The sequence below is a fragment of the Anarhichas minor genome, unplaced genomic scaffold, assembly GCF_050575085.1.
Source record: "Anarhichas minor isolate MPS153535 unplaced genomic scaffold, ASM5057508v1 ptg000013l, whole genome shotgun sequence".
In the NCBI taxonomy this organism is placed as follows: domain Eukaryota; kingdom Metazoa; phylum Chordata; class Actinopteri; order Perciformes; family Anarhichadidae; genus Anarhichas; species Anarhichas minor.
This window is the reverse complement of record NW_027466459.1, coordinates 1,200,362-1,212,539: the sequence shown is the minus strand read 5'-3', so window position 1 is coordinate 1,212,539 and position 12,178 is coordinate 1,200,362. Positions and strand designations below refer to the sequence as shown.

General features: G+C 41.7%; 1 protein-coding gene across 6 annotated transcripts in view; it reads right to left on the bottom strand.

The window, feature by feature from the left end:
* The window catches only part of celf1 (cugbp, Elav-like family member 1), a 48,968-nt gene that overhangs the window by 4,449 nt on the left and 32,341 nt on the right, over positions 1 to 12,178 (bottom strand). For 3 of the 6 annotated variants that reach the window (XM_076090874.1, XM_076090875.1, XM_076090879.1), the window contains 6 exons: positions 12,043 to 12,112; positions 11,691 to 11,804; positions 11,286 to 11,399; positions 10,735 to 10,920; positions 7,928 to 8,071; positions 716 to 6,589 (listed from right to left, as the gene is read on the bottom strand). In XM_076090874.1, coding sequence (XP_075946989.1) covers positions 6,462 to 6,589; positions 7,928 to 8,071; positions 10,735 to 10,920; positions 11,286 to 11,399; positions 11,691 to 11,804; positions 12,043 to 12,112 — 756 coding nt within the window. In that variant the 3' untranslated portion in view covers positions 716 to 6,461. Of the gene's footprint in view, positions 1 to 715; positions 6,590 to 7,927; positions 8,072 to 10,734; positions 10,921 to 11,285; positions 11,400 to 11,690; positions 11,805 to 12,042; positions 12,113 to 12,178 lie in introns of those variants that run through there. The other 3 variants (XM_076090876.1, XM_076090877.1, XM_076090878.1) reach the window with 3 other exon arrangements.

Genomic DNA, 12,178 nt, shown 5'->3' with positions numbered 1-12,178 from the left:
ACCATTAACTTTTGCAATACACTGTTTTCCTCATCAATACATCACTAATTAACAAATCCACTGACAGACAATGCATCTAACAAGTTTTGTTACGATCGATGGCAAATGATTATTGAGGCACCATGGCTACCACGGCTACCACATTGCAATACTGACACTAAAAGCTGCACTACGGCCTCTCTCCTTACATAGAGACATAGGGGCTGAATCTGATTGGATAAAAGCTCTACTTAAAACAAGCTGTGCTGGAAGCAGAGCAACAGAGGAAGACAGGAGCTGTGCAATGAGAAAATAAGATAATGGGAAAAATAATTACAATACATGTAGTGAATTTGTGAAAAATTATTACATTATAAAATAGCTATAACTTTGTGATTCTGTTTAGGCCAGCAGAGAAGGCTTAGCTGGCCCCGACGGCCCACCACTGCGTTAGTTAGTTTCGGGAAATTAATTATTTCATAAATTTTGGGTGTTCATTGGTAGGATAGATTTGTGTCAATCTCATTGCCAGTTTAAGGCCAGTTTAATGCCAGGAAGGAGGAGACACTGGCCAATGCCAACAGTGCTCTCCTGGACACAATCCAAGCACAAATCCCAGTATCTTCTTATGGATTGTGTAGATTGTTGTAGATGGCTAACTTTGGCAGTAGCCTACCTATCTCCCGGAAATACACTGGAATCACACTGTTGTAGTTCTGACAGAAAACACAGGAAATACAAGGGTTTCTCAAACATTTTATTTGTACAGAAAACCAAACAACCAAGCAATAGGATCACACAGTCGTCTCACAGATATTGTAGCTGGATTGCACTGCAGCTTAACGTGGTGCAGAAACATTCAAAGCTTAAAAACAATCCAAGCACGGGACAAACAGATCCCTCTCTAAAAAAACATGCATGTACTCCAATGCAATGGAGCAAAAGGCAACTTCACAGAAATACTTCAAAAGGCTCAGTTTGTGTTTTTACCTTTAAATAGTTTCAGTGTTAATGTGCAGTGATACTGTAATTGTTCACTCAAACTGCACCAGGTAGAAATACTTTACCCAATTCATCCCAAGACAGGAAGATTCCCTTAAATGAACCAGATGTAGAGCATCTGATTGAAACAGATCTACTCCTGTTTGTCATGTCATCACAAAAAAAGAAGGCAACCGTGGATACATTTGCAGTGATGGTTTTTTGTGATGGGACGTCTTGCTGCTGGAGGAACACTGGCCCAATACGTCTGAAGAAAACACCAACGTTCACCAGAGCACACAAATGGTTTTTCAGACTCGGATAACAAAGTGCCTCCATGCTCATTTCCATAGTGTATGGACACAGAGTGAAAAGATCTTCAATAAACTCTTTCCATGCACTGTTGAAAAATATGTAGGATTGAAAGTTGTATCAAATGTCTGCTCAGAATTCATAATTTTGTAATTTTATTTATTTATTAATTATTTATTTTTAAACAGACAGTTCTTGATTTAACATATACTTTTGCCATTTTTAGATATTTCACTTAGTTCTTGTGCTTGTGTTTAGAAAACAGAACTTTGGTTATTTTGCTCTATGAAAGACTGGATTATAGGTGAACATGAATATATTATAAGTAAGGTATGCTAAAAATAATAATTGTGTTAATTGCAACTGAAACACCGTTATGGTCCTTTAATTAAATACGTGTTCCAAGAATATTCTGGTGACGCTGAATTTAAAAAGGGTCTTTCATTTACTCAAATTTAGAATAAAACTTCCTGAAAAGTTTACTAAAGAGATTAAGTTATTTGAATTTGAGTTTGTTGGTAGAGTCATTCATTATCAATAACCTTGGAATGAGAATATTCTATCTGCTAAGGCTCTACAGAAGGCCACCATCTTTAGGAAAGAAGCTGACAGTTTAGTCTTTCTTAGTTGTAGAGATCAAAGGATCAGCAATTAGCTAACTAGACATTAATCTGAGATACCTACATTTAAAATAATAAAAATAACATTAATCCTTGCTAACAAATAGTAGCATGATCTGTGTAATTAACATAGGTGAGCTATCTAGCAGGGTGGCTTAAGCTTGTAGCTAGGTAAAGAAATATTTTATATCATGTCATTTATAAGGTTTTCCATAAAATCCTCAATGTAGAGGTTTCAAAACATGAGATCAAACTATATTTCTTGATTTCTGCAGCTTTTTTAAACCTTCGTCATGGAGTAGTGAGGCGACATGGTAAAGAGGCAGAACCCCATTGCTCCTCCTGTCTACATGTGGGGCACTGATTGGAGCTTTGCAGAAAGACCCTTACATAAGTTAGAGATATGACTAAAACACCTACACAAGCTGATGCTGACACGTCGAGGAATCATTTCAGAAGTAGATAGAACCTTGTAATGGAACAAACAAATGTCCCCGCTGGAGATCAATAAAGGTTTATCTGATCTTAATTGCAAGGTCATCATTTATTATTGGGAATTTTATTCTCAACATGTTCATTTGTATTGTTCACCCAGCTGACCCAGTTTGCTCTAACCAAATTATTTTTTTGAATTACACAAGCAATGAATGGGAATTAATGAATTGACCACGGCAGAGTATCACAGGCCTGACACACAGAGACCCCACTGGTATCAAGTTACAACCCTAACCCAGTCACACTTCAGTCTTTGAATGGGCTGAACTACGGGACTCATAAAATTAAGTATGACCGTATATTCACTCAGGGTGAGATCATGGGTAAATTATTACTCTCAGTATCAGTCCCAGTGTTGGTCCACTGGTCAGGGAGACAGACAGACTGCCCCCTGAATGAGAGTGGGTCTCTGGCTTATATTCAATGAAAACACACAAACAGTATACACACCGCTGTGTATGAGTCGGCCACTTGTGTTTGATATTGGTCTGTCAGCACTCTAGGTCTGCATAGTTCCACAATAGACTGATGTAATGCTGCAGCTAGTCGGTTCGTTAGGAAAGCCTTCTGCACACGATGCCACAGCAACCGACCTCTGCTGCTGCAACCAGTCAGACCAGTAAAGTAAGTCCAATGAAATACTGATTGTGCAAAACATTTGGCACCAGTTTATTCATCATTTAACTTAACATAAATAAGATCACATTTTGCCAAGAATTTCAGTGCAGTTATGTAAAAAAAACAAAAAAACATGCATACCAAATAACCTATGACAAAGGTCTCTCCTCTGTGGATTGTGTCCGACTCTCCACACAAGAAAAGAGCACAACAGCACCATGTGCTTGCAGTGGTCAGTCAATAGGCGAAAAGTCAAACTGATTTTTACACTGACAAATGTGACCTCTTTATAGCATCACTCAAATGATGAACCCGTAGCTAGCCTTGCATTGAATGAATATCTCACAACACATGATCACTAACTTGCTTGATGGGTGTTTCTAATTTAGGATACACACACCAGCACTCACACACAACACCACAAAAACCCAACAGAACCAGAGGACGGGGGCCCCGGGAGGACTGCTCCACAACACAGGAGGTCAAACAAAACAACGCTAAAGCTCAGACTTGTGTCAAACTGATTTTGCAAAAATCTATTAGTTATGCGAGTCTGTTCTAGAAAAATAGATTCTCTTTGCTCGTGATCATTTGAATGTAACGTTCAAACGTGTTCCAGGGCAGTCCTTCTAGTGCCCTGCTGAAGCACAGAGGACATATGGGAAACAACAGAACTAAAACCTCCTGGTGAGTAATGCCAAACACAAGGTCAATGGTGAAATTGGGAGCGTCAGAGAAGCGCAGAAGACAAGGACTGGACGATGAACTGTGACGCCACATCAACATGCTAGGGCAAACAGGAAGAGATCTGGAAAAAACAAAAAGACAAACACAACAGGGAGACAAACCTCGGTTAAACCGCAAAGGAACACAGACAGGAAAGAGAAAAGAAACCAAGAATGAGCAGCTGTGTGTGGTGTAGCTACAGTCTGAACACGGTGAGGACCAACCACATGCTACCAGGAACACAACACACACAAGACAGCCAAAATTAAATGCCTGCACAGAATCAGTGACCACATGCAGGTCACAGGAGGCCTCCAGAGTTCTGGACCAGCAGCTACAGTCCAGCATGCAATCTAAACACAGTTAGTCACACATGGAGGATGGAGAGCTACTGGAATATTGACTTATACTGATCTGTTCTTCTTACACAGTGTTAACTGGCAATTCAATTATAAAAATTAAAAAAAATTGTATAAAAAGTATAGTATATAGTAAAATGCTCCATACTACTGCTGCTTCAAATGAAGCACCATACCAGTACTTATGTATTTTCATCACATCAGAACATCACAGCTAACCATTGTGCAAATATTGCTGAGTTTTAGATTTCTGGAGGTCAGTACTTTTAAACCGCCAACTCCCCACGAGAGAGAGCGCCAATCAAACAGTGGTCTTAAGAGACAGCAGCTGGATCAGCTGCGACTCAGAGTCCCTGATACATATTCATGCTCTGGTACACAATATACCAAGAAAGCTCCAGTGCTAACATCAAAGTGAGTAAATGGGACAACATTACACAAGACATGGTGACGTTTAAAACACGTTCTAGTACTGCTAGATTCTAGCTAATGTGCACAGGACTTACAGGACTTTGCCTGGTGAAACGTTGTTGACGACACACAAGATCACTATTTTTGCACATAGAAAGACAGGAGCAACAGAAACATGTTAGACTTCACTTTTAGAATAAATTATGCTTCCTGTGTTTTTGGAAAACGAGTATTTTATTTGGATGAAGGCATGTATGACAGAGAGGGGGTTCTATGAAGTGTGTAGCAGCACTGATGGATCCTACACACAGTCCATGCCACAACGACACAAAGTACACATCACCAAAAGGAAAACACACACAACAGGTAAGGAGAGCACACACACCAGGAGATCGAATGGAATTGTTGGACTTTACATTTGTCTTTCAAAAGAATTTCAATTCAGATAAATAATTAAGGCAATAAATAGTTCCCCAACACACAGGGGAAGTATAAAACCTATATAAAAATAGAAAAGGCATAATAGTTTAAATATACATCTCAACAATTGTCTCGGTTCCTACTTAAAAAAAAAAACATGTCTTGCAAGTCTAGGCAACTAACAGGTTGCCTAGAGCAGTTTGACATTCATATGAATGATCCAATCACAGGAGATCTTCAGGGAGAGACACAGTGGTGTAGCCCTCCACAGATGAGCTGCTCGCTAGTAGCACAGTAACCGAGGGATGTTGATGAATCTTTACAAAACACAGGCCCGACCTCTGACCTGTCACTAAGAGTGCAACAGCACAGGAGGAGCACCACTAAAACATGCCGTGTTCAGTCCTCCAGAAAACTAGATTTACATGCAGCTGCACCTGCATCGCTTTCACCTCCTGATAAAGAAAAATACAATAAATGCCATGAGCCTTGACAGAGATATTACATCCATGTCATTCAGAGATGAATTCCAGCTAATGTCTGAATTCAACACAACCCACATGTAAATGTGTCTCCTTCCACCAGAGGCCACATGAAACTCTGCATTTGGAGCAGATCCTCATGCGCAGGGTGCCACCATCAGTGTATTAATGTGTGTCGATGTAAATTCCATTTACCATAACCGTGCATTAATGTGTCATCTTCAGATGTAGCTCACAATCAGGTGGCAGTCCTGTCAGACCACAGCGCTAACAGAGCAACCATTGTGGGTCGGAGGTTTCACCTGACTTCAGGGACTTTAGCTCAGAGGATACAGCACACGACAGGAACACGATGTTCACAGCATCCACAGGTTTACTCGCCACTGATCTAGACTCTGCCTGCACAACACAAATGTAGAACTGGCATGTGCATGTTGAAGTGGGGCTCCTCCTCATGGACAACGTCAGCTTCTGTGCCTTACCTTACCACTCATTTCTGTGTACGTCACATACAATACCTGTTTCAAAGGATAATACAGATATCTAGAACACATGTAGGGAAAACCAGCCATTCTGGTTTGTGACAACGTAAAAGAAAACCGATTCATATTTCTGTTTCCAAACTCAATGTGTCTCTCTGCTTAAGCTGCTGGAGGAGGGGAAGGTGAACAAGAAGTAAAAACAGATGGATTTGGCACCTATCTGACCTGACTGTGCAACATATACTAACAATCAACTCATATGTGTATTATGTACACAGCACACAGTACACAGCAAACTGATAACATTTCAACTTAAATAAAAATGCACCTGTTCCTCTTGCATAAACCACAACATAACAGGGAGAACCCGGTCCAGCCTGAACACTCTTGCATGTAGCTGCATGTAGCTTCATGTGACTCGTTGCCTGGACATGGTATAGTGACCAGAAGAAGCAGCACAGCAGACATCACCCTGTAAGGCATAGATAGGTTTCTGAGCGGACCAGTCTGGGTTATTCATACTCAACTTACCATAACACCACCCTGCCTAACCAAGTCTGCAGCGCCTCAGCACCTTCAGTAAGGCTTGCTGTCGTTCTTTGAGCGCTTCAGCTGCACCTTCAGCCTCTTCATGCCGATCTGGAAACCGTTCATCGACTGGATGGCTGCCTGTGATGACACAGGGTTGTCATAGCTCACGAAGCCTGAAGGAGAAAACAGAAGACAACTTGAAACTCATCCCCACATTATTCACAAAAAAACCGTCTAATCCTCTCCAGTCCTCCCAACAATTACTGAGAAAGTTGTCGAATTGCAAGAATGCTTAAAGTACAGACAGGCTTGGTTGGGAAGGTCACACCAACGTGCTGATGGATTCTGTGTTTTATCGGAGTTAGACCAGAGAGATTGGTTAAAACAATCTGTTTCTGTGAGGTTTGCTGGAGGTGATGTTATGTAGCCCTGGTGTGTTTAATGTGGAGTGACCATTGTACTGGACTTTAAAAGATGGCTTTTTAATTGCTATATTGCTTGACAGAAGCTGGTGATATTTGGCCTTGTGTGCACTGATTCATTTGGAGGACAAAATCCTCCATCCTTGTGTGCAAAAATGATCCTAACTTTAGTTGCTCCCAGGGGCGTCGTTAGGCCTATTTTAGGGGGGCTGAAGCATGCTACATATGTGCGTGCGTTCTGGTTTATATAATAGCCTCTCATCATACTTAACGATATAAAGTTGACACTGTCAGGTCCATTCTCCATCCATTGTGTACGGTCCCTTTAAGAATTAGGATCTGGGAGTGACGCGGATATGAAAGCTAGTTTATCCGTCTTTCCTTTACAAGCAGGAAAATTATTTCTCTTTATTTGAGAAAAGTTCATATTTGTGTTGTCAAATTTCACTATGACCCTGAAATTCTGTCTCTTGTGTTATCATATACTGAATGCAAGCAAAACTACAGAGCAAAATCACATTCTTTCTGATTGAACCGATCTATGAACTGTCTGAAACAATGGATATCCGCGGCCCCAGATGGGCCCCAAAAAAATTGCCTCACACTACGCGCGCAAACATGCCCCCCCTTTCTTTGAATCCTAGAAACGCCCCTGGTTGCTCCTAATACAGTATCAGCCATCTGAGTTACTAAAATGAAGTGGGTGTTTTCTAAAGTACAAAAGTCCAAAGTTCAGCCCTCTCAGTACGATCTCAACACAGGAACATTGTCGGGGGAAACAAAAAGAAAGGAATCTGGTAGTAGAAAGACTTGGGATGATGCTCACTTGAATCGTCTAGTTTAGTTAGCTGTGATATTGATGGCCACTATCAACGGAACATTTTCTTGATTTGAATATATTTGAACAACCCAAAATCACAAATAACAGATGTGTCCCAGAGGGCTTTACAATCTGTAGGACATCCTCTGTCCCAGGACCCTGTGATACTGGAACACTCCGAGTACAACTTGAAACTTTATACAATAAGATTACTGAAATATTTCATTGATCATAAAACGGCTTATATATAGTGGCTTGCATGAACTCACCAAAACACTTGCTGAGGTTTGTCTGTTTGTCAATGAAGACCTTAGCAGAGATGACATTTCCAAAGGGCATAAACATCTGGAGCAGGTCCTGGTCTCCAAACTCCTGGGGCAGGTGGTAAATGAACAAGTTGGCACCTTCTGGACCTGCCAATCAATTCATCTGCTTTACCAATCAAACATCAAACAGTAACATTTGCACAAATGACTCTATAAATCCATGTCATTCTTTCCCCCAGGGCTCCAGAAGTTAACGAAAACAGATTCATAAACTGAGTGATAAAATGGTTTGATCCATGCATGCAGATTGGTAAACCACCCACAACCATAACATTGCTACTGCATGGTGTGTCTGGAGAAGGTTGAAGGTACATGTGAAGAACAAATGACCAAACTCTAAGGAGTTTGCTTGACAATGTTGTATAACTCAGACAAAAACAGCATCTAGTTGCCAACATGCCCAAAAGCTGTAGTGGACAGCTGGACAGTGTGTGTAAAGTTACGAGCATTATGATTATCACATACCTTAATGATGATAACGTGATATAATGTAATGATTGACAGACAGTGTCTGAAGAATTAAAGGGGAAATATCTGTGTCTTACTCTGTAGAACATGGACACAGTACAGTCCCAATGGTGGCTGCTGATGTTTGAGTTACTGAGCAGGTCAGTTATGTTGACATGTTACAGGATCAAGTTGCTGCTTCATTACATTAAGGGTCAGTTGTCTGATGTAACCAATGTGTAGTCCGGATAACACATGGAGTCAGTTGCTACAGTAATCCCTTTACTTTTACTTTGATTACTTTCGGTGTCTTTCTATCAGAAATAATTACCTGGTACTGTTTCACGCCTTTTATTGTTTCATATGGTACGTTCCACCCCACATCCTGTTTACATTACAGACACACTATCTCTGTATCTCAGCAACTAATGCTTTGTTCGGGTATTTTTAGCCAATTTATGTACATTATTTTTTCACAAGGTTTGCAAATGTCTGTCAATAACATTACAGACATTTTTCTATGTTTGATTAAAGGTAAAGTTAGGCTTTGCTGTTGGCTGGAGCGAGCTGAGGAGAGAAAAAGAGTGACTTTCTGATTGTTTAACCGTGATTATGTTCTAAAGCACAAACAAACAATCATCAAACCGATGATTTGCTGTGGACAAAGACGCTCTTAGTTTAATTTTCCTCCTCTGCATGTCATCCAACATGCATCAGTAAATACTATGCGTTGTCTCAGTGAGACAGAAGCTAGTGTGTCCAGCAGCAGCCCTGGTCCAATGCCACCATGTTGTGTCATACGCTGTATCTGATCTTCACAGGTCTTTAGACCACTATGGAAACAAAAAACAACAATGGGCTGAAAGAACCTTTTTGTACCTTGATAAAAGTAGTCCCGGGGTTAAACTACCAGTAACAGCAAATAACTTTGATGTCGAGGTTTGTTAGTTTCACTCAACACTCGACCAACCAATGGTGTAACTTCATCACTCACTCAGTCAGGGACAGACCTTTGTGTTCATAGGGCTGTCCTTTATTGTGTAAAATGATCCTAATTAGCATTTGAATGTTTTGGCCACAAACGTGTTTTGTGAGGTCACAGTGACCTTTGACCATCACATTCTAATCAGATCAACTTTGAGTGGAAGTGGGCGTGTGCCAAAGTTGAAGAAATTCCCTTCAGATGTTTCTGAGATATTGCGTTCACATAACCGGGCAGACAGACCTATGGGCTGGCCCCGGCTGTTGCAGTGGAGGCCTAATAATCTTGAGTGATTGGCAGTAACTAGAAAAAGTGAATTTCACGATACAGAATATATATCTATTTTCACAACCGGTGAGAATGAGGTTACAAAGTTGAAGCTGTGCGCGCGGTCTGCCAATTGGAATTTCCACATTCAGATTTTGTCCACCCAATGACCCCTGGGGGGCTCTGTAGTACCATATAAGTATAAAGTATGCATAGCATAGCATATAGGAGGGCTAACACTCAAACAAGGACAAGTCTTCAGCTGTTTATCTGATGTCAAAGAGAAGGTGGTGACGTCTTACCGGTGCTGCGACTGTGGCTGGCTGACGCAGCAGATTTGAAACAGGACAGAATTCTTAGCAGAAGGTGAGGTCAACACACAGCACACAAACATCTCTACCACTGATCGCTTTCTTCTCCCATTAACTTTTATTATGGATCAAATGAAAGTGAGAAAGAGCGGGAGAGACTGCCTGTCTGTCAGTAAGAACTCCTTTGTACATCATTTACCCTCATTTCCATGCAGTCGTGTGAGGCTGATCATTCCTGAGCGTTGGCTTTGATATGAATTAATCATTTTTTTCATGTTTTGATGTACATATTTCCTCGTTTCCTCTCTCCTCACGTGGTTTCCTTGCGTCTCTCTATGCATCCCTGGGGGGGGGGGGGACTAAGCTGGATAACTAAGTTATGACTTAACTGTAGCCTGTTACCTGTTTAACAAACACCTGCACTTGAAAACCCACCTGCATTCTGTATTTACACTGTGTCCTGCTTAGAGGCACAGGAACCATTTCTGCTGGAAGAATGCGTTTATATTATTTATTTGCATCTGTAATTAAGAGACTTGGGATGCACCCTTAGTTTCACCCTTAGAGTGTTTGGTCAATTTGATTCCAAAATGTGAGTGAAGAAAGGAGCACTTAGCAGCATGCTCTACACAGTACACACCCCCCAGCTCCTCGTGCTCTCTCTGCAGCCCTTTAACCTGTCATTTCATCCCAACTGTCCCCATGCCATCTCCTTTTTTCTAACCTCAGCCCACTGAACCCACCTTCCTTTTGGCTGCCTGCGGCTGAGACGCTCTGCTGAGACAGCAGGCTCTGGTTGTACAGGCTGGGAAGGGCAGCAGCAGCGTACTGCTGGATGCCCGAGTAGGCCTGGCTCAGAGCCTCCATGGTGTTTCCTGATCCATTAGACAGGCCTCCAGAGCCGAGGCCGCCGTTCAGCGCTGCCATGCCTGCATCAGAGATACATGGGTGGAAAGGTCAAATATTATCACTCATACTGATGTCACTGCAACTTAGCAGCAGACACTGATGTTCACCCTATACTACTATATTGTGTTGACCAAATGAACATATCTTACCACTGTTATTCTACTAATACACAATCATAAACACCTGGCACTGGCCTCACACCACTGCAGTTTGAGTGAGGCATTACTTTAGTCTCCATAATGGTCGGCTCAACACACATTCACACTACATTAGATTCACAACCTTGTCTGCTGGGTGAATCTTTACGACAAAGGTTTACATCAATTATGCTGACTAGCAGTAATCTCATCAGTGGAAAGGCACGGGTCCAGCCGAGGGTTCGTACCTGCCAGGGAGCTCATGTTGAGGCCAGCTCCAGCACTAGCAGCCAGAGACTGTAGGGCCCCCAAAGAAGCCATCGGGTTCACTGATGAGTTGCTGCTGGAGGTGGGGGAGGAGCCTACTCGGGGAACATTTAGTGTTAATGCTGTGATAAAGTCAACTGGAAAATATTAGACAAAGCGTTTATCAAAAGAAATCATAAAATAGGAAATCTGAGAAAATTTAAATTTGAAGAATGAATGCTTGATAAACAATTGTTGTGGATACCTGGCAGCTCTCTCACTAGTTAATTGATATATTATATAGTTATGTATAAATGTACAGGTGTTTATGTGGACATGGATGTCACCATACCACTCAGCCCTCCTGCATGTAGCTGGACTATGTAACAGTACTGGAGTTTCTTTACCTGAGCTTGTTAGTGCACTGAGAGGGCTACTAGATGTTGTCATGGCGCTGGAGCCTGTGGGCGTGGCAGTTGCTGCTGCTGCTAAAGCAGCCAGGTTCTGCATGGCATTAAGACCTGACAGACATACACACGGTTAAGTTGAAGACTCCACCCATCCCTTCATCTGACCACTATCGTATAGAAAAACAGTATGTAAGGACGTGTTGGAGGCTGGACATCCAGAGGGATGACATGAACCTTTTGATTATCATTCAGCATTCAACAATACAGACACAAAAAAAGGAAATCTTAATCATACATGACTGCATGATATTTCATGGTGGAATGTCTGTTAAAGTGTGTGTGTTCGTACCTGAAACAGGGTGCAGGTTGCTGAGTGCGTTCCCCGTTGAGGCTGACTGCTGCAGCAGCTGTAAGTAGAGCTAAAGCCAGCAATATGAGAAACAGCGTGCTGAAGTGGAAGTGATAGTGAAGTTTAAACTGGGGAA